Source organism: Euleptes europaea, chromosome 2 (genome assembly GCF_029931775.1).
Source record: "Euleptes europaea isolate rEulEur1 chromosome 2, rEulEur1.hap1, whole genome shotgun sequence".
NCBI lineage: Eukaryota > Metazoa > Chordata > Lepidosauria > Squamata > Sphaerodactylidae > Euleptes > Euleptes europaea.
Window position 1 is genome coordinate 68,950,062 of NC_079313.1, and position 22,211 is coordinate 68,972,272.

The 22,211-nt window shown below is 41.9% G+C and overlaps 1 protein-coding gene across 1 annotated transcript in view; it reads left to right on the plus strand.

Moving 5' to 3' along the window:
- Positions 1-22,211, plus strand: part of USP24 (ubiquitin specific peptidase 24) — a 112,033-nt gene that overhangs the window by 73,812 nt on the left and 16,010 nt on the right. The window contains exons 43-54 of the mRNA XM_056844066.1: positions 604-729; positions 970-1,068; positions 1,180-1,262; positions 2,976-3,117; positions 9,067-9,186; positions 11,891-12,111; positions 13,820-13,944; positions 14,856-14,997; positions 16,296-16,446; positions 18,895-18,990; positions 19,221-19,324; positions 19,407-19,520. Of these exons, the coding sequence (XP_056700044.1) occupies positions 604-729; positions 970-1,068; positions 1,180-1,262; positions 2,976-3,117; positions 9,067-9,186; positions 11,891-12,111; positions 13,820-13,944; positions 14,856-14,997; positions 16,296-16,446; positions 18,895-18,990; positions 19,221-19,324; positions 19,407-19,520 (1,523 nt within the window). The remainder of the gene's footprint in view (positions 1-603; positions 730-969; positions 1,069-1,179; positions 1,263-2,975; positions 3,118-9,066; positions 9,187-11,890; positions 12,112-13,819; positions 13,945-14,855; positions 14,998-16,295; positions 16,447-18,894; positions 18,991-19,220; positions 19,325-19,406; positions 19,521-22,211) is intronic.

Consider the following 22,211-nt stretch of genomic DNA (forward strand, 5'->3'; position numbering starts at 1 on the left):
AAGCCAATGACCTGGCCACATCCTCAACCTTTGTACATCACTCTGCCTTAGACATTCGGGTCTGAAAGAACATGGCTTTTGTTTAAACTGTACTGAATGCCTTATTTCCATAAGGTACGTGTAGTTTCACTTCCAGATAGGTCAGCTCGGTAGTCTTATCCCGTCAATGTGATTCACAGAGACCATGAAGAAGAAAAGGTTGCTTACCTGTAACTGATGTTCTTTGAGTTGTCCTCTGTGCAATCGCATGATCTACCCATATTCCCCGCAACAGGTGTTTCCTGTTTGTCTCCTGCATTTTGGGGAAGAACTGAGCAAGAACTCAGCTCCACCTTCTCTAAACATGGGTATTGCCAGTGCTTTAAAAAAATCTTCTTAAGCTTAGCTGTGGAATTTTCTCTAGTTTGAGTCTGTGCATGCTTGGTGTGACTGCACAGGTAACCACACAAAGAACATCAGTTACAGGTAAGCAACCTGTTCATAGTATGCTATCTAGCAGCTACGTAAGGGAAGATGAGGAACATTCCGTTGGGAAGTAACTCTGCTTGTTAGTTCTTCAATGTGATGCATTTTTTAAAAACTTTGTTACATATATTTTTACAGGCTTTGCTTTCGATTGATGATGATATGGAAAACCCTGATGACAGCGTATTCTATCAGGTTCAATCTCTCTTTGGTCATCTGATGGAAAGCAAACTACAGTATTATGTACCTGAAAACTTCTGGAAGGTAATTTTTTCCCTTTCATTGGTTCAGTTAATTGATGCCTCTCTCCTCTTCCCCCTTCACCAAGATTTAACATGTGGATTTTAGCCCAGCCATGTCAGAAAACTTGCATTATATTTGGAGAGACAAAAACCATTTTAATATCGCTGGGTTTCTATTACTGCTGAATTTTAAATTACCTCAAGGACTTATAGAAGAAGGCTCTGAAGCAATGACAGTACAATATGCACTTAAATTTTGTAGATCTTCAAGATGTGGAACAAAGAGCTTTATGTACGTGAACAGCAAGATGCTTATGAGTTCTTCACCAGTCTTATAGATCAGATGGATGAATACCTGAAGGTTATTTTTATGTTTGCTACCATGGAGTTATAATTGCATGCTAACTCTTTTTAACCGACAGCTTCATGTGCATCTTATAAACTTCTTGCTGGCACTTTCAATATCTTACAGAAAATAGGGCGAGACCAAATATTTAAGAACACTTTCCAGGGCATCTACTCTGATCAAAAGATCTGCAAGGACTGCCCTCATAGGTGAGTAAATTGGGTGTCCTGCCCACAGTTGTCTAGTTTCAAATATAGAGCAATGTATCAAATATTGTCTGTCAGTTAGTTCCTTCATGGCCTGGGACTCACATTTTCTGGTCCATCTCTCCCGTTATGTGCCACTGCAACAACTCTGCATAGCCAAATAAGGTCTGCTAAGAATTCCATCTTTTGGCAGGTGAAAAGAGTTTGCACCCACAGAAGAACATTTTGGTGATAGCCCTCATTTGCTGCAAAAGACTTTTAGATAATGTTGGGAGAACCTTCATTGTTACATTTCCAGAGGCTCTGAAAAGTGGAACTATTTAGATTAGCCTTTTAATTAAATTGGCTATTGAAGGTGGCAAAACATAAGGCATGTGTGTGTTAAATGCCATCAAGGCTCTTCCAACTTGTGGCAACCCTATGAATTAATGACCCCCAGAACATCTTGTCATTAACAGATTTGCTCAGGTCTTGCAAACTGAGGGCCATGGCTTCCTTGTTTGAGTCAATCCATCTCACGTTGGATCTTCCTCTCTTCCTGCTGCCTTTAACTTTTCCTAGCATAATTGTCTTTTCCAGTGAGTCTTGTCTTCTCATAATGTGACCAAAGTACGATAGCCTCCATTTGGTCATTCTAGCTCCTAGGGAGACTGCAACCAAGAAATCAGAAGAATATTGAGAGTGAGAAGGGCAGCCATGAAGGAGCTAGAAAAGATCCTTAAGTATAAAGATGTGTTGCTGGCGACCAAGATCCAGATAATTGATACTACAGAATTTCCCATTACTGTGTATTCGTAAAAGTTGGACAATGAAGAAAGCTGACAGGAAGAAAGTTGAATCCTTTGAACTGTGGTGTGGAAGGAATGTTTTACGGATATCGTGAACAGCCAAAAAGACAAATCAGTGGGTTCTAGATCAAATCAAGCCTGAACTGCTTGCTCCCTAGAAGCTAAAATGACTAAAGTGAGGGAATCATGCTTTGGTCACATTATGAAAAGACAAGAGTCACTGGCAAAGACAATAACGCTAGGAAAAGTTGAAGGCAGCAGGAAAAGAGGAAGACCCACTATTAGATGGAAGCCACAGCCCTCAGTTTGCAACACCTGAGCCAAGGGTGTTAATGGCAGGACGTTTTGGAAGTCATTGATTCATAGGGTTACCATGAGTTGGAAGAAAGGCATGGTGGAAGTAATGTAAAAGACTACGGTAGCTTTCTTGGAACGGTTTTAATGTCCATCTTTTGAATAACCAGTGAATAATATATCAGCATGGAATTCTAGGACAATTTAATGTTAGTCATTTAAAAGTGGAAAGTTTTGTTCGTTTGTTGACACTAGAAACATTCCTCTTAGCATCCTGGCTGTATTTCTTCCTCTCTCCTGCATGAATCCCATGCCCCTTGTCAGAAATGGCTAGAGATTTGATTACAAGGATATTGACTATGGCTGATCCTAGCTAAAACTTGAAACTGGTTAAGATTAATATTTGCGTAGACATAATTTTGCACAATGGTTAGTGCTGACAAGGGAAGTGGGAATTCACATGGAAAGAGGAATGTGAGCTCATAGCTCACCTTGGTAAGAGGTGAGCAGCAGTGTGTTCACAGCAGACAACTGCTGAAGATGTTCCTTATGAGGGACTTCTTTTAAACTGATTTACCAGAAAATGTTTAGTTTTACACACCAGTTTTTATTTTTATTCTCCTTTTAATTGCAGGTATGAAAGGGAGGAAGCTTTTGTTGCTCTTAATCTAGGAGTGACTTCATGCCAAAGCCTGGAAATTTCACTGGATCAGTTCGTTAGAGGAGAAGTTCTAGAAGGAAGTAATGCTTACTACTGTGAGAAATGTAAAGAAAAGGTACTGCTTTTTTCCTACTTTAAAGTTAAAACATCGATTTCCCCCCTATGGTGGGGCTTTGGTCGTAATACTGAATCTAACTCTAGCCCTGAGGGGTGTATTTCACATTTTTGTCCTCTCCTTTCTCCAGGGAAATCTGGGTATGTCACAGTTAATTCTTCCAATGATCCTGTGAGATAGTTTCATCTGCGTGGCTTCTATGCAGTCCCACATTGGGACTGCGCAGGCCAGCCACGGATAAGATTTGTCAGCTTCTAGCAAAATCGAAAGTGAGAGTGCTCCCCCTCCCCTCGGGGCATGCAGCCTTCCTGCCCAGTGGTCACATGACCCAGGGGGAGGGAGCACTCTCCCCTCCAGTTCTCCAACCTGCCGCCACGGAACCAGTAATCACATGATTGTGGAGAGGTCCCACAGCAGGGAAGGAGGGAGGGATGTGTTACTGCATAGAAGATCCACCAGATGAATAACAGTTACAGGTAAGTGAAACTCTGTTTTCCCGCTCCAAATCGCCTCAGTGTCGATCACCTTCGAGGTCACCAAAGTCCCTTCAACACCGATCGCCTTCAGCATCCCCTCGACACCGATCCCAAGCCAAGTCGCCTCGCTCGCCTCGTCCGTGTGAGTCACAAGCTCCCGATAAAGCTGCACAGCAGCCCATTACCATCGAGGATTCGCCTCCTCATTCCCTGGCTACCCCCTTGGTTCCGTGTCCGAGCAGGGCCCAGGAAGACTCGGCTGAGTTCAAACAGCACCTCCTTCACCTCTATAAAGATGTGCCTCCGGTGCTTAACAAGTCCCCACGGACCTCGTGGCAGAACCTACAGAACCATGGCCCTGATAAAGGGCCTCGGGCAGAACCTACAGAGCTCCAGGTCGGTGCCGATCAACCACCCCCTCCTGTGAGTGCTCATCAAGACTCCCAACGTTTGGTTGAGAGGAACCAAGCGGAGTCTCCGAAGGGTTCGACCCATCTCGAGCCTGGCCAACGGCCTCTGTGTCGATCGACTTCTCGGCACCAGTCTCGATCCCCGGCTTCGTTCGGATCCACTCGGCGTCGGTCGAACTCGGCCCATTGCCGATCTACCCGTCGGAGTCGATCTTCTTCTCGATGTCAATCTTCTTCTCAATGTCGAGCCGATCGTCGGAGTCGATCCGCTTCCTGCAGACGCCGGTCATCTTCTCGTCGGAGTCGATCCCATCGTCGGAGCCGTTCGTCCCGTCGGAGCCGTCAGGGCCGATCCAGTTGTCGGCGCCGATCCATTTCTCGCCGCTCCCACTCTCATCGGTCTTCATCTATACAGTCTTCTTCCGGTCATAGCCGTTCATCCCGCTCACGTACCCCAGCCGTTCAACAACACCAGTCATCATCTAAACAGTCAGTTACCGGACATTGCCGTTCACTTCATCCACTTGGTACAGATGTTCAACCTCGCCATTCTTCATCCAAACAGCCAAACACCGGACATAGCCGTTCACTTTGTTCACGCAGTCCGATCAGTCAGAGGCGCCGCTACTCCTCTAGGAGCCGGTCTCCCTCTCGTCGGCATCGAGAGGTTTCTCGACACCAATATCCTACTCCTTCCGTCTACTCGGGCTCTTTGGTCGACCATCGTCACCGACGCTCCCAGTCACGCTCGCCTTCTGGAGGCTCTCGTCGGCGTCGACACATGCCGTCTCGTCGTCCTGATGATCTTTCCAATGATTCCATTCATCCAAGGCAAGAGTCGCTTTGCAAGCCTCCCCTCTCCAGGTCTCCTTCTATGTCAAGGGACACTGATCCATCCGAGTATGACGCCTCCTACTCCCCTGATGAGGATGAGGAATCCCGCACTTCAGCTCCCTCACCCGAGGACACTGTTGGGGACTCTAAGCCGCTCTCTCCTACGGGAGATGTCCGTTTATATGCGGAGCAGCTCATTCACATGGCGAAAGCTCTCAAAATTGAGTTTAAGCCTGAGGGGACCGGCCCTATAGATGATATTATGGATATCCTCCATAACCCTGACGTAGCCCCCGTGGCCCTTCCTATGATAAAGAGCATTCTGGAAGTGATCCGTAACAACTGGGCTAAGCCTGCTTCGGTCCCCTCTTCCACCAAACGAGTAGAGAATCTTTACAAGATTCACAGGGAAGGTGGAGAATTTCTTTACCAGCATCCCCCTCCTAATTCCGTAATAGTGGAGGCTTTGCCTGGTAAATATAGGTCTGGAGCACACACCTCCCCGCAGGATAAGGAAGGCCGTAAACTAGATACCCTTGCCAGAAAAATTTACACTTCCACTGTGGTGGGCCTCCGCATTTCCAATTTCCTTGCCATCATGGCCAGGTATCAATACTCCCTCTGGGATCATATATCCCCTCAAATCTCCATCCTTCCCGACGATCAACGTCCCTTGGCAGTAGCCATTCAGTCCGAAGGCATGTCCCTCGCAAGGCAACAGCTTACAGCTGCACGCCATGTGGCGGATTCCTCTAGTAAAGCCATTGCCTCCGCCATTGTCATTCGCCAGCATGCCTGGCTGCGCCAGTCTGCTCTCCCCTATGACACTCGAGCCCGTATTGAGGATCTTCCTTTTGAAGGGACATCCTTGTTCAGCGACCAAACTGATACTTTCCTGTATCGCCTGAAAAAGAACAAAACAAATGCCAAATCCTTAGGGATTGCTCTCCAAGCCCCCGATTTTAAGCGGCGTTATTTTGGCCGTCAAGCCAACCAATCTTCCCGCCCATATCATCTCAGAGTTCCTTCCAACAACCCTCCTTCCGCCCGTCCTTTCCCCGCCCGCAGCAAGACAGGAAGTTCCCACCCAAACCCAGGGTCTGTAAAGGCCCCAGAGGGTCTCCCGGCCATTTCAACAAAGCAGGCATGACTAGACATGTCTGCTTGCTTTCTTGATCGCCTGTCGGCTTTCTACCACTCATGGTCTGCTATTACCACTGATGTTTGGGTTCTCAAAATAATAAATGTTGGTTACTTCATAGAATTTGATATGTTACCTCCATACAGGCCCACTGGCCGCTCCCTTTCGCCGGCCCCAGACCTACTCGTACAAGAGGTTACCACTCCTGTCCAAGGGAGCCATTTCAGAGGTTGCACCCTCGAAACGGAATCGCGGGTTTTACTCCTGCTTTTGTCTTATGAAAAGAAAAGGAGGGGAAGCGCCCTATCCTGGATCTCCAGGACCTTAATGCCTTTATTAGGACCAGGAAGTTCCATATGCTCATGCTCCCAGAAGTGCTTCCCCTCCTGGATAAACATATGTGGTTCATGGTGTTAGATCTCCGCGATGCTTATTTCCACATCGCAATTCATACTGAGTGTCGCCAATACCTAAGGTTTGAATGCAATGGAAAATGTTACCAGTACAATGTGTTGCCCTTCGGGTTGTCCACAGCCCCCAGGACATTTACGAAGTGCCTCGCAGTGGTGGTAGCCCACCTTGCTCTGAAGGGTTGCGTAATATTTCCCTACCTTGATGATTGGTTGGTAGTGGGTCCTTCACAATCGGAATTGGCCACACAGGTGGACTTAATCCTCTCAGTCCTTAACAATCTGGGTCTTTTGGTTAATTTTTCTAAGTCTAAGCTTGTACCTGTGCAAATACAAACCTTCATTGGGGCACAGTTGGATGCTGTCCAAGCCAGAGCCTTCCTCCCTGTACAGAGGGCTCACGCCATCCAAAAAATGGTGGCTAAATTCACAAAAAAATGGTTTCAAACGGCCCATCATATACAAAAATTGTTAGGCCTCATGGCCTCTACTACGGCCGTGGTGGAGTTTGCGAGGCTCCATATGCGCCCGCTCCAAAACTGGTTCTTCTGGGTGTTCAGGCTCAATGTTGATCCCCAATACAAACGCCTTTCCATCCCTAGATATGTTATTTCTTCCTTGCAATGGTGGGCACACGATGCCAACATCCTCTCGGGTGTCCCCTTTCATCGCCCTTCTCAGAGGTTCCTGTTCACAGACGCTTCCCTGTCAGGCTGGGGAGCTCATTGTTGTGACCTTACAGCCCGGGGTACTTGGTCTTCCCTAGAATCACGGTTGCATATAAATTTGTTGGAGCTACGTGCTATCCATCTTGCTCTGTCTTCATTCACAGGGCACCTGGACGGACAGCACATTCAGATCGTCACATACAGCTCCACCGCCCAGTTCTATTTAAACAAGATTGACACCTTCTCAGTTTTTTCTCATACCCTTTCCAAAAAGTTTTTGAAGGGTCTCAATAACTTGTACCCTCCTGTCACTCCACCAGTTCCCCAGTGGAGTCCATCCTTAGTCCTTTCACAACTCATGAGACCTCCGTTTGAGCCATTAGCTACTTGTGAATTGGCCTTACTATCATTCAAGGTGGCCTTTTTAGTCGCCATTACCTCGGCAAGGAGGGTGAGCGACATGTCAGCACTGTCACATTCCCCTCCTTATACTATGTTCCACTCGGATAGGGTAGTATTGAAGCCTAAGATTTCCTTTTTACCTAAGGTTGTTTTAGCCTTCCACCTTACACAGGACATTGTCCTTCCTGTTTTTTTCCCTCACCCATCCTCTGATGCTGATAGAGCATTACATTCCCTCGATGTCCGTAGAGCCCTTCTTTTTTACATTAAAAGGTCTCAGAACTTCCGTAAAGATGACAACCTTTTTGTTTGCTCCAGCGGACACCGCAAGGGTCGTCATGCTTCTCCTCAGACCCTCTCGAGGTGCATCACGTCAACCATCAAAACGGCATATGAATTTGCTCACCAGGAGTGCCCTCCTGTGATCAAAGAGCATTCTACCAGAGCATATGCGGCTTCCATCACCTTTCCCTCTAAGATAGATCTCCGGGACATCTGTAAGGCTGCTACCTGGTCCACGCCCTCTACGTTTATGAAACACTACGCTATGGATGTGGACTTGGCAAGAGATGCAGCCGTGGGACGTGCCGTACTGTAACCGAGCTTGCTACTCTCCCAATGTGGGACTGCATAGAAGCCACGCAGATGAAAAACAGAGTTTCACTTACCTGTAACTGTTCATCTGGTGGATCTTCTATGCAGGCACACATCCCTCCCTCCTTCCCCGCTGTGGGACCTCTCCGCTAGACCAGTGGTTGGTTCCGTGGCGGCAGGTTGGAGAACTGGAGGGAAGAGTGCTCCCTCCCCCTTGGGTCATGTGACCGTGGGCGGGGAGATTGCATGCCCCAAGGGGAGGGGGAGCACTCTCTTTTAGATTTTGCTAGAAGCTGACAAATCTTATCCGTGGCTGGCCTGCGTCTGCGCAGTCCCAATGTGTGCCTGCATAGAAGATCCATCAGATGAACAACAGTTACAAGTAAGTGAAACTCTGTTTTTCTTCCAGGTCCCCTCTGAGTTTCATGGCTGAAGTGTGCTGTGGAATGAATGCATTATAAGGGATTCATGACGTAGAGAATCTATGTGACTTGTCAGCAAGTTACAGCTTGAAAGCTCTTGCTATAAAGCATCTCTTACATTTTCTTCTGTGCAAATCATTCTAGAATCACTTGGAAGAAAATTCTGTTAGAATACGCTCTCTACCCAATGGTCTTTTTGTATTAGAGTAAATTTATTGCAAAAAAACTTAAGTAATTATGGTATCTAATATCAAATTTTTAGTATTGATTTCATTGCAAAGAAAAAATTAGCTTTGGTGAGCAGAGACCACCAATGAATGAAATAGTGTAGCTTTGGAATATTGTTGTTTGAGGAAAGAGCAAGAAAAAATGTATTTGTCTGTTTTAAGGCTTGTTTGACCAGAATTTTTCCATTAATGAATACTTACCTAATTACTTAAATGAATTATTTTTTGGTATTTAGAAGTGACTGGCTGGCTCTTTTATTATGTCAACATAAATCTACTCTTGTGAAAATACCTTCATTGAACAGGAAGTGTACTAGTTGCTAAAGTGAATATATAGCTGGAGGTGACTCTTCTCTATTTTTAAGAGAACTACAGTGAAACGGACCTGCATTAAAGCTCTGCCCAGCGTGTTGGTGATCCACCTCATGAGATTTGGATTTGACTGGGAAAGTGGACGTTCCATTAAATATGACGAACAGATAAAAGTAAGCATAGGTGCTCTTTATCTGTGGGCTACTTTTTTCTTTATTTCTTCTCCTATGCCAAGTAGGTACACTGCCAGCAGTATAACATTCTCTTTTATAGACTGTGGGTTCAGCTGTTTGCTAGGCATCCAAAATAACTTAAATTGTTTATTGAGTTGAAAGTCCATGGAAACTATATTGAAGTTTCCTGCTAGGCTCTGGAAAAACTGGCAAACTTGCTGGTCCACCCCCTCTGTTCCACGGAACATGACCCTTTTAAACTTAAATGCTATATAAAAGACAGCTAAGAACACTTTTTAGGAAAGCTAGCATGAATGTTTCCCATGGTAGGTATGGTGACTACTTTACATCTAAAAAAGCTGTACATAAATCTAATCACGGAGAAAAAGAAAATTTATTTTCAACGTAGATGGTCCCAGCTGCTCTCGTCCCTTAAATTTCGAGATGACAAGGCTTTCTGGAGGGCAATTGCAAACTCAGCGAATAACAACTCTCTACCTGAAGTTAGTATTCCACCTCAAATTTGGGTAGAACATTTCTCTAAGTTATTCAATTCTCACATCAATATTATACTCAACCCTGATGAAATTATCCCTTCCACTTACCCTAGATGGCTAGCTGTGGAAGTGGAAGAAATTATTGAGCTAATAGGTAGCCTGAAGTCTGGCAAATCCCCAGGTCCTGACAGTCTCCCTGTTGAATTGTTTAAGAAATTTATCGATTGGTGGGCCCCACTTCTTGCTAAATTATTTACTTCTATTGACTTGTATGGCATTTTGCCAGAGTCCTGGCTTAATTCAATAATAATCCCTATTTATAAGAAGGGTGATCCTACTTTACCTGAAAATTTCCGCCCCATTAGCCTTTTATCAGTCTTGGGCAAATTGTATGCGAAGCACTTAGTGTCTCCTTAGATGGGTAAAGGATAACTCCATCGTCGGCCCAGAGCAAATCGGCTTTTCCAAAAATAAATCAATTTTGGATCACTGTCTGATTCTTGCCTCACTTGCAGAAAAGTATATGAAACTGGGTAATAAGAAATTCTTTGTCGCTTTCATTGATTTAAACAGTGCCTTTGACTCAATCATCAGAGATAAACTCTGGTCTAAACTGATTAGATTATGAATTGATCTTCGTCTTTTATTCCTTTAAAAAAAATTACATTCATCCACAACAAGCCAAGTAAAGTACTCCTCAAATGGCGGACTTACTGAAAAAATCCCATCTAATAAAGGAGTGAAGCAAGGATGCATCCTTGCTCCCCTTTTTTTTAATTTATTTCTTTCAGACTTGGCTTGTGCTTTAGAACCTATCAATGGTCATCGTCCAAAACTAGGAGGTAAAGGAGTACCTATCCTTTTATATGCCGATGACACCGCTATTTTATCCTTTTCTAAAATTGGACTCAAACGTTATCTAGGGGCCTTTGAGAAATATTGTCATCTAAAAATTAACTACTCTAAGACTAATGTCTTAGTTTTCTCAAAGAATTGGTCGCCCTCTAGTTGGCACATTGGAAAGGCCAAAATTCAACAGGTAAAGAGCTACAAATATCTGGGTATTACCTTCAATTATAACCTTAAATGGGCAGTACACAGAAATAGGACTGCCAAACTAGGGAGAATCTCTTCAAGTCTACTGAAGTCATTCTTCTTCTATAAGGGCAATCAGTTTGTTCCTGCAGCAGTCAAGGTATTCAACTCCAAAATTTTACCCCAGACTTTGTATGGTATTCTCATTTGGGTCAATGCTTTTAATCGTGATTTAGAATCTGTTCAAGCAAAAATTTTTAGACAAATTCTGGGTCTCCCTAAATGTGTTTCTTATCATGCAATTTGCTCTGAACTAGGCCAAAATTTGTGTGAAACCAAGGCTTGGTTATTAACTATTTGATATTGGCTCAAACTATATTTTAGAACTGAGCGTGGTTCCCTTTTATCACTGTTGTTAAAAGAACTTCACAATACCTCCTGGGATTGTATAATTTTGACCAAAATAAGATCTATCAGTGTTTCTTTGGAAGATTTGGCTCCAACTACTGAAGCCCACATTTTTAAAATTATTAAACAACGTCTCTTAGATATGGAGCTTCAAAAGATGCACCCAATCCAACCTGATGTTTGCCATGAATAAAATTGACAGTATCACCCACTACTTTTACAATCTGGATATCCCTATCCTCCGTCGAGCATTCTCTATTGCTAGGGTCAATGCCTTTCCATCAAGGATGCTGTATGGAAGGTACCACCAAATCCCAATACAAGAATGGATTCGTCCCTGTGGTTCCAGCTCCCTGGATACAATTGAACACATACTGTTTGACTCTTCTCTATACAAAACATCCCCTGGGAAATGGTTAAAAACTTGGTTATATTCAAAACATCACCTGTCTAATAAAGTAAAATGTCAATTTTTATTGAATGATTCAGTACCGGAGATTACTGAGGGTGTTGCCAATTTTCTAGTAGATGTGATGAAAGTGCAAAAACTTGCAAGCTCTGATATTTGATTACATTGTTCTTTGTTTTATTTCACGGATTTTATGTTTTATGATCCCTTTTTGTAACAATTGTAATAATTTTTAAGCCATTAAAGGTTTATGATGATGATGATGATGATAAACTTAAATGCTAGTTTATTGCAGGGCATTTATTAACATGTAATAAGGAATTCAAGTTTAATCTGAAGTATTTTCTTTAAACAGTTCCCCTGGATGCTGAACATGGAACCCTATACTGTTTCAGGAATGGCTCGCCAAGATTCTTCTGCAGAAGTTGGTGACAGTGTGCGAAATGTAGATCAGGGAGGTGCAGGATCTCCCCGGAAAAAAGTTGCCCCTACAGAAAACTATGAACTGGTTGGCGTGGTTGTACACAGCGGGCAGGCGCATGCAGGGCACTACTATTCCTTCATCAAGGACAGGAGGTAATGAGACTGCACAGGGATTAGCAGTACAGAAGAGCCTCAATTAGTTCTTTGAATGTACCTTCTACAAGGCTGGAATTTTTACTTCTTCTGGCTACGTTGTGTAATAACATGTCCCTGAGATCACCCTCTGTACCAGAGGACTAGAGAATGGCTAATGTAACACCCATTTATAAAAAGGGTTACAGGGAATTACAGGCCAGTTAGCTTAACGTCTGTTCCAGGTAAATTGATGGAAAGCATTATTAAAGATAGAATTGAAAAGCATAGAGAAGGGCAAGCCCTGCTGAGCAAAAACCAACATGGCTTCTGAAAAGGTAGGTCCTGTCTCACTAACCTTTTAGAGTTTTTTGAAAGGGTCAATAAGTATGTGGACAGGAATGAGCCTGTGGACATTGTGTATTTGGATTTCCAAAAGGCTTTTGGCAAAGTTGTCCTCCAAAGACTGCTAAGCAGATTTCATACTCAAGGGATAAGAGGACAAGTCCTCTTATGGATTGAGAGCTGGCTGAAAAATAGGAAGCAGAGAGTAGGAATCAATGGTCAGTTCTCACAATGGAAGGATGTGAGCCGAAGGGTCCCTCAGGGATCTGTGTTGGGGCCAGTGCTTTTCAACCTGTTCATCAGTGACCTGGAGTTGGGAGTGAACAGTGAGGTGGCCAAGTTTGCAGATGACACCAAATTATTTAGGGTGGTTAAAACAAAATCGGACTGTGAAGAGCTCCAAAAGGATCTCTCCAAACTGGAGGAATTGTCATTAAAATGGCAAATGAGATTCAATGTGAGCAAGTGTAAAGTGATGCATATTAAGGCAAAAAATCCGAACTTCACATATACACCGTTGGGATCTGTTTTAGCAGCGATAGACCAAGAAAGGGATCTTGGGGTGGTAGTGGTTAGCTCAATGAAGATGTCAACCCAGTGTGCAGCTTCTGTGAAAAAGGCAAATTCCATACTAGCCATAATTAGACAAAGAATAGAGAATAAAACTGCTGCTATCATGCTGCCTTTGTACAAATCTATGGTGAAACCACACGGAATACTGTGTACAGTTTTGGTCACCACACCTAAAAAAGGATATTGCAGAGTTTGAGAAGGTGCAGAAAAGAGCAACCAAAATGATCAGGGGGCGAGAGCAATTGCCCTATGAGGAGCAGTTAAAATGCCTACACCTGTTTTGCTTAGAAAGCAGGTGATTAAGGGGAGACATGAAAGAGGTCTATTAAATTATGTATGGTATGGAGAGAGCGGGCGGAGAAGCTTTTCTCGCTCTCTCATAATACTAGAATGTGGGCTCATCTGCTGAAGCTGAAGGGTGAAAGATTAAAAACAGGCAAAAGGAAGTATTTCTTCACACAACACATAGTTAAATTGTGGAACTCCCTGCCCCAGGATGTGGTGATGACTGCCAACTTGGAAGCCTTTTAGAGGGGAATGGACATGTTCATGGAGGAGAAGGCTATCCATGGCTGCTAATCAAAATGAAGACTATTCGTGATGCATACCTATTCTCTCCAGGATCAGAGGAGCTTGCCTATTAGGTGCTGTGGAACACAGGCAGGATGCTGCTGCAGTCGTCTTGTTTGTTGGTTTCCTAGAGGTACCTGGTTGGCCACTGTATGAACAGGCTGTGGGATTTGATGGGCCTTGGTCTGATCTAGCATAGCTCTTCTTATGCTGTAACACTGCCTGTTTTTATGTTACCCAGGGGATGCGGAAAAGGAAAATGGTACAAATTTAATGATACTGTTGTTGAAGAATTTGAGTTGAATGATGAAACATTGGAATATGAATGCTTTGGTGGAGAGTATAGACCAAAAGTTTATGATCAATGTAAGTATTAATTTGGAGTTTATATGTCCCTTTCAGTTGCATTTAAAAATTCCTAGTTTCAGGGTTTGGTTAATCATAGAACATATATAAATAACTCTAATATGCTTTCATTGTTCGGGACCATGCAGAGCTTTGAAAATCTGATGAAAATAAAAGAAGCTTCTGAGCCTCTTCCTGTGTCTTTATAGACCTCCTTCAACATTGCCTGCATGTACTCAGACGCCTGTTCTGAAAATCTTACATTTATTAAAAATTGCTGAGATTCTAAGGAATTAAGTTTTTATTTTATGTGCTTGTAAAAAATGTAGAATGCAAATAGTCCTTCTCATAATGTTCATCTTATATTGGCCAAATGGGTTCTTACCAATATGTCTAGTGTAAGAGTTGCTACACAAATATTCACTCGTGCACATTTTTCCTACCCAGAGAGAGCATTTCCATATAGAGAATGTGTGCATACACATGCACATTGAACTAAACATGTAGTATATTATTTCTTAGATAAGCATGGCTTCCTTGAGAACAACCAGAGTATGTGAAGGGGTCAAGAAACATGCTCTCCATTATGTACATATGTAGCTGCCTTATACTGAATCAGGCCATTGGTCCATCAAGGTCAGCATTGACTACTCTGACTGGTAGCAGCCCTCCAGAGTCTCGGAGAGGTCTTTCACATCACCTGCTACCAGATGCCAAGAACTGAACCTGGGACCTTCTGCATTGAAGGTCCCAGATGCTCTGCCACTGAGCCACAAACCCAAACAGGAAGAGGAAGGAACTGTGTACGCAGCCCTGAACTCCCTGGAGGAAGGCTGCAATAAAATATACTAAATAAATAAAAAATAAACTCAAAAATTGGAGTTGATCTTGTATTCCTACTTCAGGGGTCAAATAATTCAATTTCTTTACAGCAAACCCATATCCTGATGTTCGCCGTCGATACTGGAATGCTTACATGCTCTTTTATCAGAGAGTCTCTGATCAGAATTCTCCAGTCCTGCCAAAGAAAAGCCGAGTCAGTGTGGTGCGTCAGGAAGCAGAGGATCTCTCCTTGTAAGTTTGCCTGCCTCTGACTTTACCCATTTGATCAATGGACAAACACATTCTTCACTAGTGCTCTGCCTTAAAAATAGTTTGGTTTTTAATCAGAAGGTTATGTGTCTGTAAAAAAAATTCCTACTGTTTGTAGATGTTTGGCTCAGAATGGCTTCTGAGATGTTTTTTATGGGTCAGAGAAAGCTCAAACGTTTAGGAGACAGCTATATACAGGAAATGGTGGCAGTACAGTACTGAATTGTTTTGAAGGCTTAACCTTGAAATAATTACAACATTTCTTTCTCAGTTTTAATACTAGCCTCAATAAACCTGAATTACCCATGTCATCCTAATGGCCAGCATAGTTGTTGTCAGTGACTTTCTCTTTTGTCTTGTTTCTGCTTGTTCATGGTCATGTTGTTAAAGCTATTTTCATTGTATAGTTAGATAAAAATCATATAAGAGAATAGAGAGGATGCTGCAAAAGCATCTGTTTCAGGAGATATACCCCATGGTAATAATTAAACAGTTAACTCATTGAACTTCTAAACTGTAATCCTGCATCCCATGGAACATCCTTTCCATAATAAAAAAAAAGGGGGGTTTCCCGTTCCCAGGCCCTTGCACACAGTTCTGCTTCCAGGAGAAGCAGCATCTATTGAATGCCTTAAGATGATATAAAGAGTGGCCTCCATTGAGAGATTTGGGCCTGGAGTTGACATGGAAGTGGCTGAAAGTGTCATCAAGTGGCAGCCAACTTATGGTGACCCATAGGGTTTGTAAGGCAAGAAATGAACAGAGGTGATTTGCCATTGCCCGCACCTGTGTAGCAACCCTGGACTTCCTTGGTGGTCTTCCATCCAGGGCCACCCCTTCTCTGCTTCTAAAATCTGATGAAATCAAGCTAGCCTGGGCAATCCAGGTCAGAGCACCGACATACTGACTCCATATAACAGAAGTGCACAAAATGCAGAGAGCATCCTGTAGGAGCTACACTGGCATTTTTATTTAAATACATACAATGCAGTCGGAAGCAGAATAACACCATTCTAAGGCCATTGAAGTCAGTGGACTTTAGAATGATGTAAGTGGATTGTACAGATAGTATGTTACTTTGGCCCTAGTCAACAGATATAAACAATTAATTGAATATTTTGTTCAGGCCGTTCATATACAAAGGATTAATATAAAGTACTATCAAAAGTGTTACTGAATGAAGTCAACACTTGAGTGTTGTTTATCTGTTGCAAGTTATATTGTCAAGGAGCCTGGAGATTGCATTGTAACCTTTTTACCCTTGCATGCATTTTTCTCAGATCTGCACCATCTTCACCAGAAATTTCACCACAGTCATCACCCCGACCCCATAGACCCAGTAGTGATCGTCTGTCCATCTTGACCAAGCTAGTTAAAAAAGGAGAGAAAAAGGGTTTATTTGTAGAGAAAATGCCAGTTCGGATATATCAGGTAAAAATACTAAGGATAGCTGGATATACTGTAGAAGCTTTCAGTTTTCACAAACTCAGAAAATGAAATATAGGTTGAAAGTTGATTGAACATAGGAATACCTCAAGAAATACCTCAAGGTAAGGATTTCGATAGGCTTTGCTTTTGAAACAGTCATGTGTGTAGATGACATGGCTAACATACTTTTCTTTCTGAGGGAAGAATGGAAGCATTTGACAATAAATAGGAATTTATTCTGGGAGCAGAAGACCCAGCCCCCCCAAACCAAAAGAGATCGGCAGCACTGTTTACTTTAATTACCTCTTTATAAAACAGAAAACTGTGAAGATTGAAATATGTTTTGTACGAATTTTTAAAAAGAAAAAAATGAATATAGATATAGCTACGATAAGAATTATGACTGTGGAACATTGCATTACAAGCTTTTCTCTGTGGAAAGGGGAGTCCAGGCCAGATTTCTCCCACTTGTTCTGTAGGCAGGACCATGCAAATTAGCTGATTATGATATATCAGCAAGTGGGAGAGAAAACTTGACAGTTCCAGTTCTGTCTGCTCTGCAGCTAGGTTCTTTGTTTTTACCTCCTCAGAACTTATAGAAAATTCGGTTCTCCTTATCAAATCTTTTTCTGTCTCCTAACTTTTTGCTCCTTCTGTCTTTCCTTACCAGAGCTTTTAGGAAAATTACTGCTTAATAGCTGGCAACTTCAAGAGGAATTTTTCCCCCTAGCCATCCGGCCCACTCTGCTACCTCAGAGCTTGTCTTACAGGAGAGATACCACTTAAGGCACCTAGCCAGCTGCTAGTCACAAGATTCAGAGCAAAGCATCTGTCAGAACAGGCAGCTAGCATCATGCTTCAAGGAATGTAGCAAAGCATTCAAACAGCTTTGTAAGCCCACCCCACCCCCAAGTCCTTTCACAGGTGGCACTAGTAACAAGGAGAGCTCTCCAAATCAGAGGAGCTTTTCTTAATTCCACCCTTTCTTACAAGATATTTTTAAGGATTACTGCAGTAATGTATGTGAAGTGTTTCGCAAGTAGTCCTGAAGGCACTAAATGAATACTTCATTAATATTATTAATATGTTGAAATGTGCAAGACTCCTTTAAGCTGTATCTAGCATTTATTATTACACCATCTACATATGTTAATGGTTATCTATTTAACATTTAAAGACAGTTTTTACTGTGTAAATCTAATGTTTATTGCAGCACTTACGAGAAAATTGCAGCACTTAAGGTCTTTTCAATAATGGTTCTTTCCCCCCCATGAAATACAAAAAAAGAGAGAGAGAGAGAGAAAATAGGACATAAGAATGTTGTTTTGGATCAAAACAGAGGCCCATCTGGTCCCCAGCAGTAGAGCACCAAATACCCCTGAAAAGCTCACACAAATAGCTGCATGAAGATGGACATTGCCTGATGTTTGTGCTTACCACCCCTTGTAATCAGGAAAATACTGCTTTAAATTTGGGAACTAGCCATTGGGGGTTACCGCACTTGTATTCCCAGCAATGTATTAAGAGTTTGAAAATGTTATAAAAAATACTGTTCGCACTTTCTGTGTATTCCCACTGATGTATTAAGAGTTTGAAAACGTTACAAAAAATACTGTTCGCACTTTGGCCCCTTTAGCTGTGAAGACGTCTTCCAACCATTTATAAGACGTGGTATCCAAAAACCCTTTTAAAGCCATGTTTTTTATAACATTTTCAAACTCTTAATACATTGCTGGGAATACAAAGTGCGGTAACCGCCATTGATGGACCTCTTTTTTAAAGCTGTTTAATTAATGGTGGCGTCTGAATGTTGTAGCAGTGATTTTCCATAAGTTGACAGCTTTCTCTGAAGACTGTCCATTGTAAACCTAGCGGCAGTCAATTTTAACGAATGACTCCATGGTTCTGCCATTTACTCTGGTAATTATGGTTGTCCCTTTACATACTTTTTTCCAGTTCCACCATAACTTTGAGACCGCTAAACCAGAAGGACGTACAGTATTCTTTCTCACATTGATAATAGTCTCTGTTCCTGATAATTCCTCACTTTGAAATGAGGGAGGCAATTTTTGCTGTTCCTTCACTTGCTGTGGCAGCCCTCCAACGTCCCCCTCATGCTACTTCTAGGGGTGTTCCATCTCCCAAGAGCAGCATTTTGGAGGGCATTTCACACAGAAGAAGGGAGGTGGGGAAGTCACACTTCTGTGCACACAATATAGACGGGATCCAACCCAATGAGCAGCTTAGTGAATTTTCTTGTCTGTCCCCAAAAGACAGCCAATTTAGAGTCCATCTATACTTTGTTAATGGAGACATGTTGTGTCTAATCTCCCCCTTAGCACATGTTGCTTTTCTAAGAATAGCTATATTAATCTAACAGTGGAAGGGTTTTAGAAACTAAACTTTTCCCTTGGCTTTCATTGATAAAACCAGTCATATGTATCTTTACAGATGGTGAGGGATGAAAACCTGAAATTTATGAAGAACAGAGATGTCTACAGCACTGACTATTTTAGTTTTGTCCTGTCACTGGCTTCATTAAATGCTGTGAGTAGTTAATTTAATCTTTTTTTCCCCCTACTGATCTCTATGGAGTTTGTGGAAAAGGAAATTCTTCAGATATTTGCCTAAGCACATTGAGTGGGAATCCTCTTCACCTTTCCTTATCATTGTAATGGCTGTCTTGGTAACATTTGAGTTCCTACCTATCTGATAATTGTGTTTAAGAAATATAGCTGAAACAATTAATGTGATTGTGTATTCTCTCTCTTTCTCAGACAAAATTAAAACATCCCCACTACCCATCTATGTCAAGAGTGAGTTTACAACTAGCAGTCCAGTTCATCTTCCAAACATATCTGCGAACTAAGAAAAAGCTCAGGTAACACTCCCTTTAAAGGTACTTACTGAAGGGGGAATATCACATATTGCTACTTACTGATGTTGCTGTGTTTGTTTTTAAGGGTTGACACAGAAGAATGGATTGCAACCATTGATGCTTTGGTCTCTAAAAGTTTTGATGCTTGTCAGTGGTTGGTTGAATATTTTGTTGGGGCAGAAGGACGAGAGCTCATAAAGTAAGTATCAATACAGGCTCGTAAATTTCTAAATAATAGATGTCTTATGTTAAGTAACCCAAAAAGAGCAAGTGTATTCATCTTTGCATTCTTGGTGTCTAAATAACAAAATATTGTTTTGCATATCGGTATTGGTTACTTATATTGGCATGTATCCAGATGGTTTATGCCACATGTTCAGATGTTGGATTTAATAATGATTTACTAGGAAAATTTTCTGTGGAAGCAAAAAACAAAGTTTAAATGTTCTCTGCAGCATTAGGTTTCAATTTCTTTTAATCAAGCTACCATTTGCAAATTAAAGAAATTGCTTAATATGTGTAAGGTATAATGCTTTGCCTCTATGGAAAACTTGTACTGTATCTTTTTTTAAGTAGCGAGATTACTTCCATTATAACATTAGGAAATATAACATTAATTAGTACCATTCTCATATTTCTAGTTCAATCCACTGCTATGTAAATATCATGTGTGAAAGGTGCTCACAAATACAGATCTTTCCCATCTCCCCTTTGCTCTGGCAGCATCCTGAGACCTCCAAAATAGTGATGATGGGTTGTCGGAACTTCATTGACAAAATGTCATGCGGGCTGCAGTGAAGTGAGAGAACCAGATGAAATTCCATTTCCTCTTTTGCCTGTAGAACCAGTGGGATGATGATAAGTAACTGCAGCCTTCATCCCCTGCATCAGCCTTTTGGAGGTCTTGAGGAACATCTGAAGGAAAGAAGTCAGGAGATGAGTGCCTTCTGGTTGTATTTGTAGGACCCAGACCATAGTTGTATATTAAAGCATTCAGTGTCATTTTATTCATGCTCAGAAAAGATGGACTTTATGTTGCAGTTGATGCAAAAATATAAGTTCATCGTTGTGTCTTCTGTGCAGCCCAGCATGGGGTTGCACAGGCACAGACCAGTTGCAGAAAACAGCCTCCTAAGCACCTAGAAGCTTCAGCATCTTTGGAGCACTCCCCCTCCCCTCCATCTTGAGTTAAGAGCCAGTCTCCTTTCTTGCCCAAACAGTCAAGTGATGGAGGTGGGGAGAGTGCTCCTCCCTCAGTTCTCTCTGCCACAGTGGAAAGAGGATGTTTTCTTCAAGAGCTGCTTCACAGCATCTAACATTTCCTGAGAAAATCTTCAAGAATCTTCTAAAACTATGTATGATGTTGTTTAAAAAGTGCCAACAGTGTGGGACAAAGATGGCACAACATGACAAACACAGTGAGTATTTATTCTGTCTGGGGGAAGGCCATATTATGGAGACTTGCAAGGTGTGTCACCTGTTCTCACTTGAGGCCAGGAATGAAAGGACATCACATCTTAAAGCAGCTCTGTGGGAGAAATCTCTCAAGGCAACCGAGGAACCCTCTGAGAAGCCCCACAAAAGGTCACACACATTGTAACAATTTTGGATAAGGGAGCATCCCCAGAGACTTGGTCACATGCATTTATATCGTTGATACCTAAGGAAGGAAGAGATCCAGAAAAAACTTCAAATTATAGACCTATCTCGCTGTTAAATGTGGATTATAAGATTTATGCTTCGGTCTTATCGAATAGGATAAAGCATTTTATTAAGGACCTTGTACATGAAGACCAAGCAGGTTTTGTTCCAGGAAGGCAAATTAAAGATAATATAAGAGTTTTATTAGATTCATTGGAATATTATGACCAGAATATTCAACAAACGGTGGCCTTTGTATTTTTGGATGCAGAGAAAGCCTTTGATATGGTCTCATGGGACTTTATGAAAAAGATATTGGAAAAATTAAATTTTGGAGACCGTTTCTTGAGAGGTATATCGGCCATATATACATCCCAACAGGCAAAAATTCTGGTGAATGAATTGATGTCCGACAACTGCGCAATCAAGAAAGGAACCAGACAAGGATGTCCTCTGTCTCCATTATTATTTTTGTTGGTGTTGGAATCACTATGCTGTAAGCTAAGGAGTATGGAGGACATTCACGGATTAAAAATTAAAAAACATGAATTCAAATTGAGAGCATTCGCGGATGATCTTCTGTTAATCTTGGAGAATCCAACACAATCAATGAAGATACTGTTGGAAACTTTGGACGATTTTGGAAATGTATCGGGATTTAAAGTTAACCAAGAAAAAACAAAGACAATATTTAAGAATTTATCAGAAACAGAACAACAGGAATTTATATCATACACAGGTTGGGAGAAGGCTAATAAGATCAAATATTTGGGAATCTGGATCTCTGCAAAGAATAAAGACTTGATAACCAATAACTATCTTAAACTATGGGACAAAATAAAAACTGATATGATCATTTGGTCAAATAAAAAATTGTCACTTTTGGGACGTATATCAGCAATCCAAATGAACATTTTACCAAGGATGCTTTTCTTATTCCAAAATTTGCCTATAATATCACATGTTAAATACTTTGATACCTGGAGGAAAGACGTATCAAATTTCATCTGGCAAGGGAAAAAATCGAGGATTGCTTATAAACATCTGGTGGACTCTAAAGTTAGAGGAGGTTTAGCACTACCTAACTTTCAACTTTATGCTGAAGCGGCCGCTTTAGTATGGCTAAAGGACTGGATGAACTTATCCAATTCGTGTTTGTTAGATCTTGAAGGTTTTAACAATATAAGTGGATGGCATGGCTATTTATGGTATGGTAAAATTAAGATACAAGCATCATTTCGTAACCATA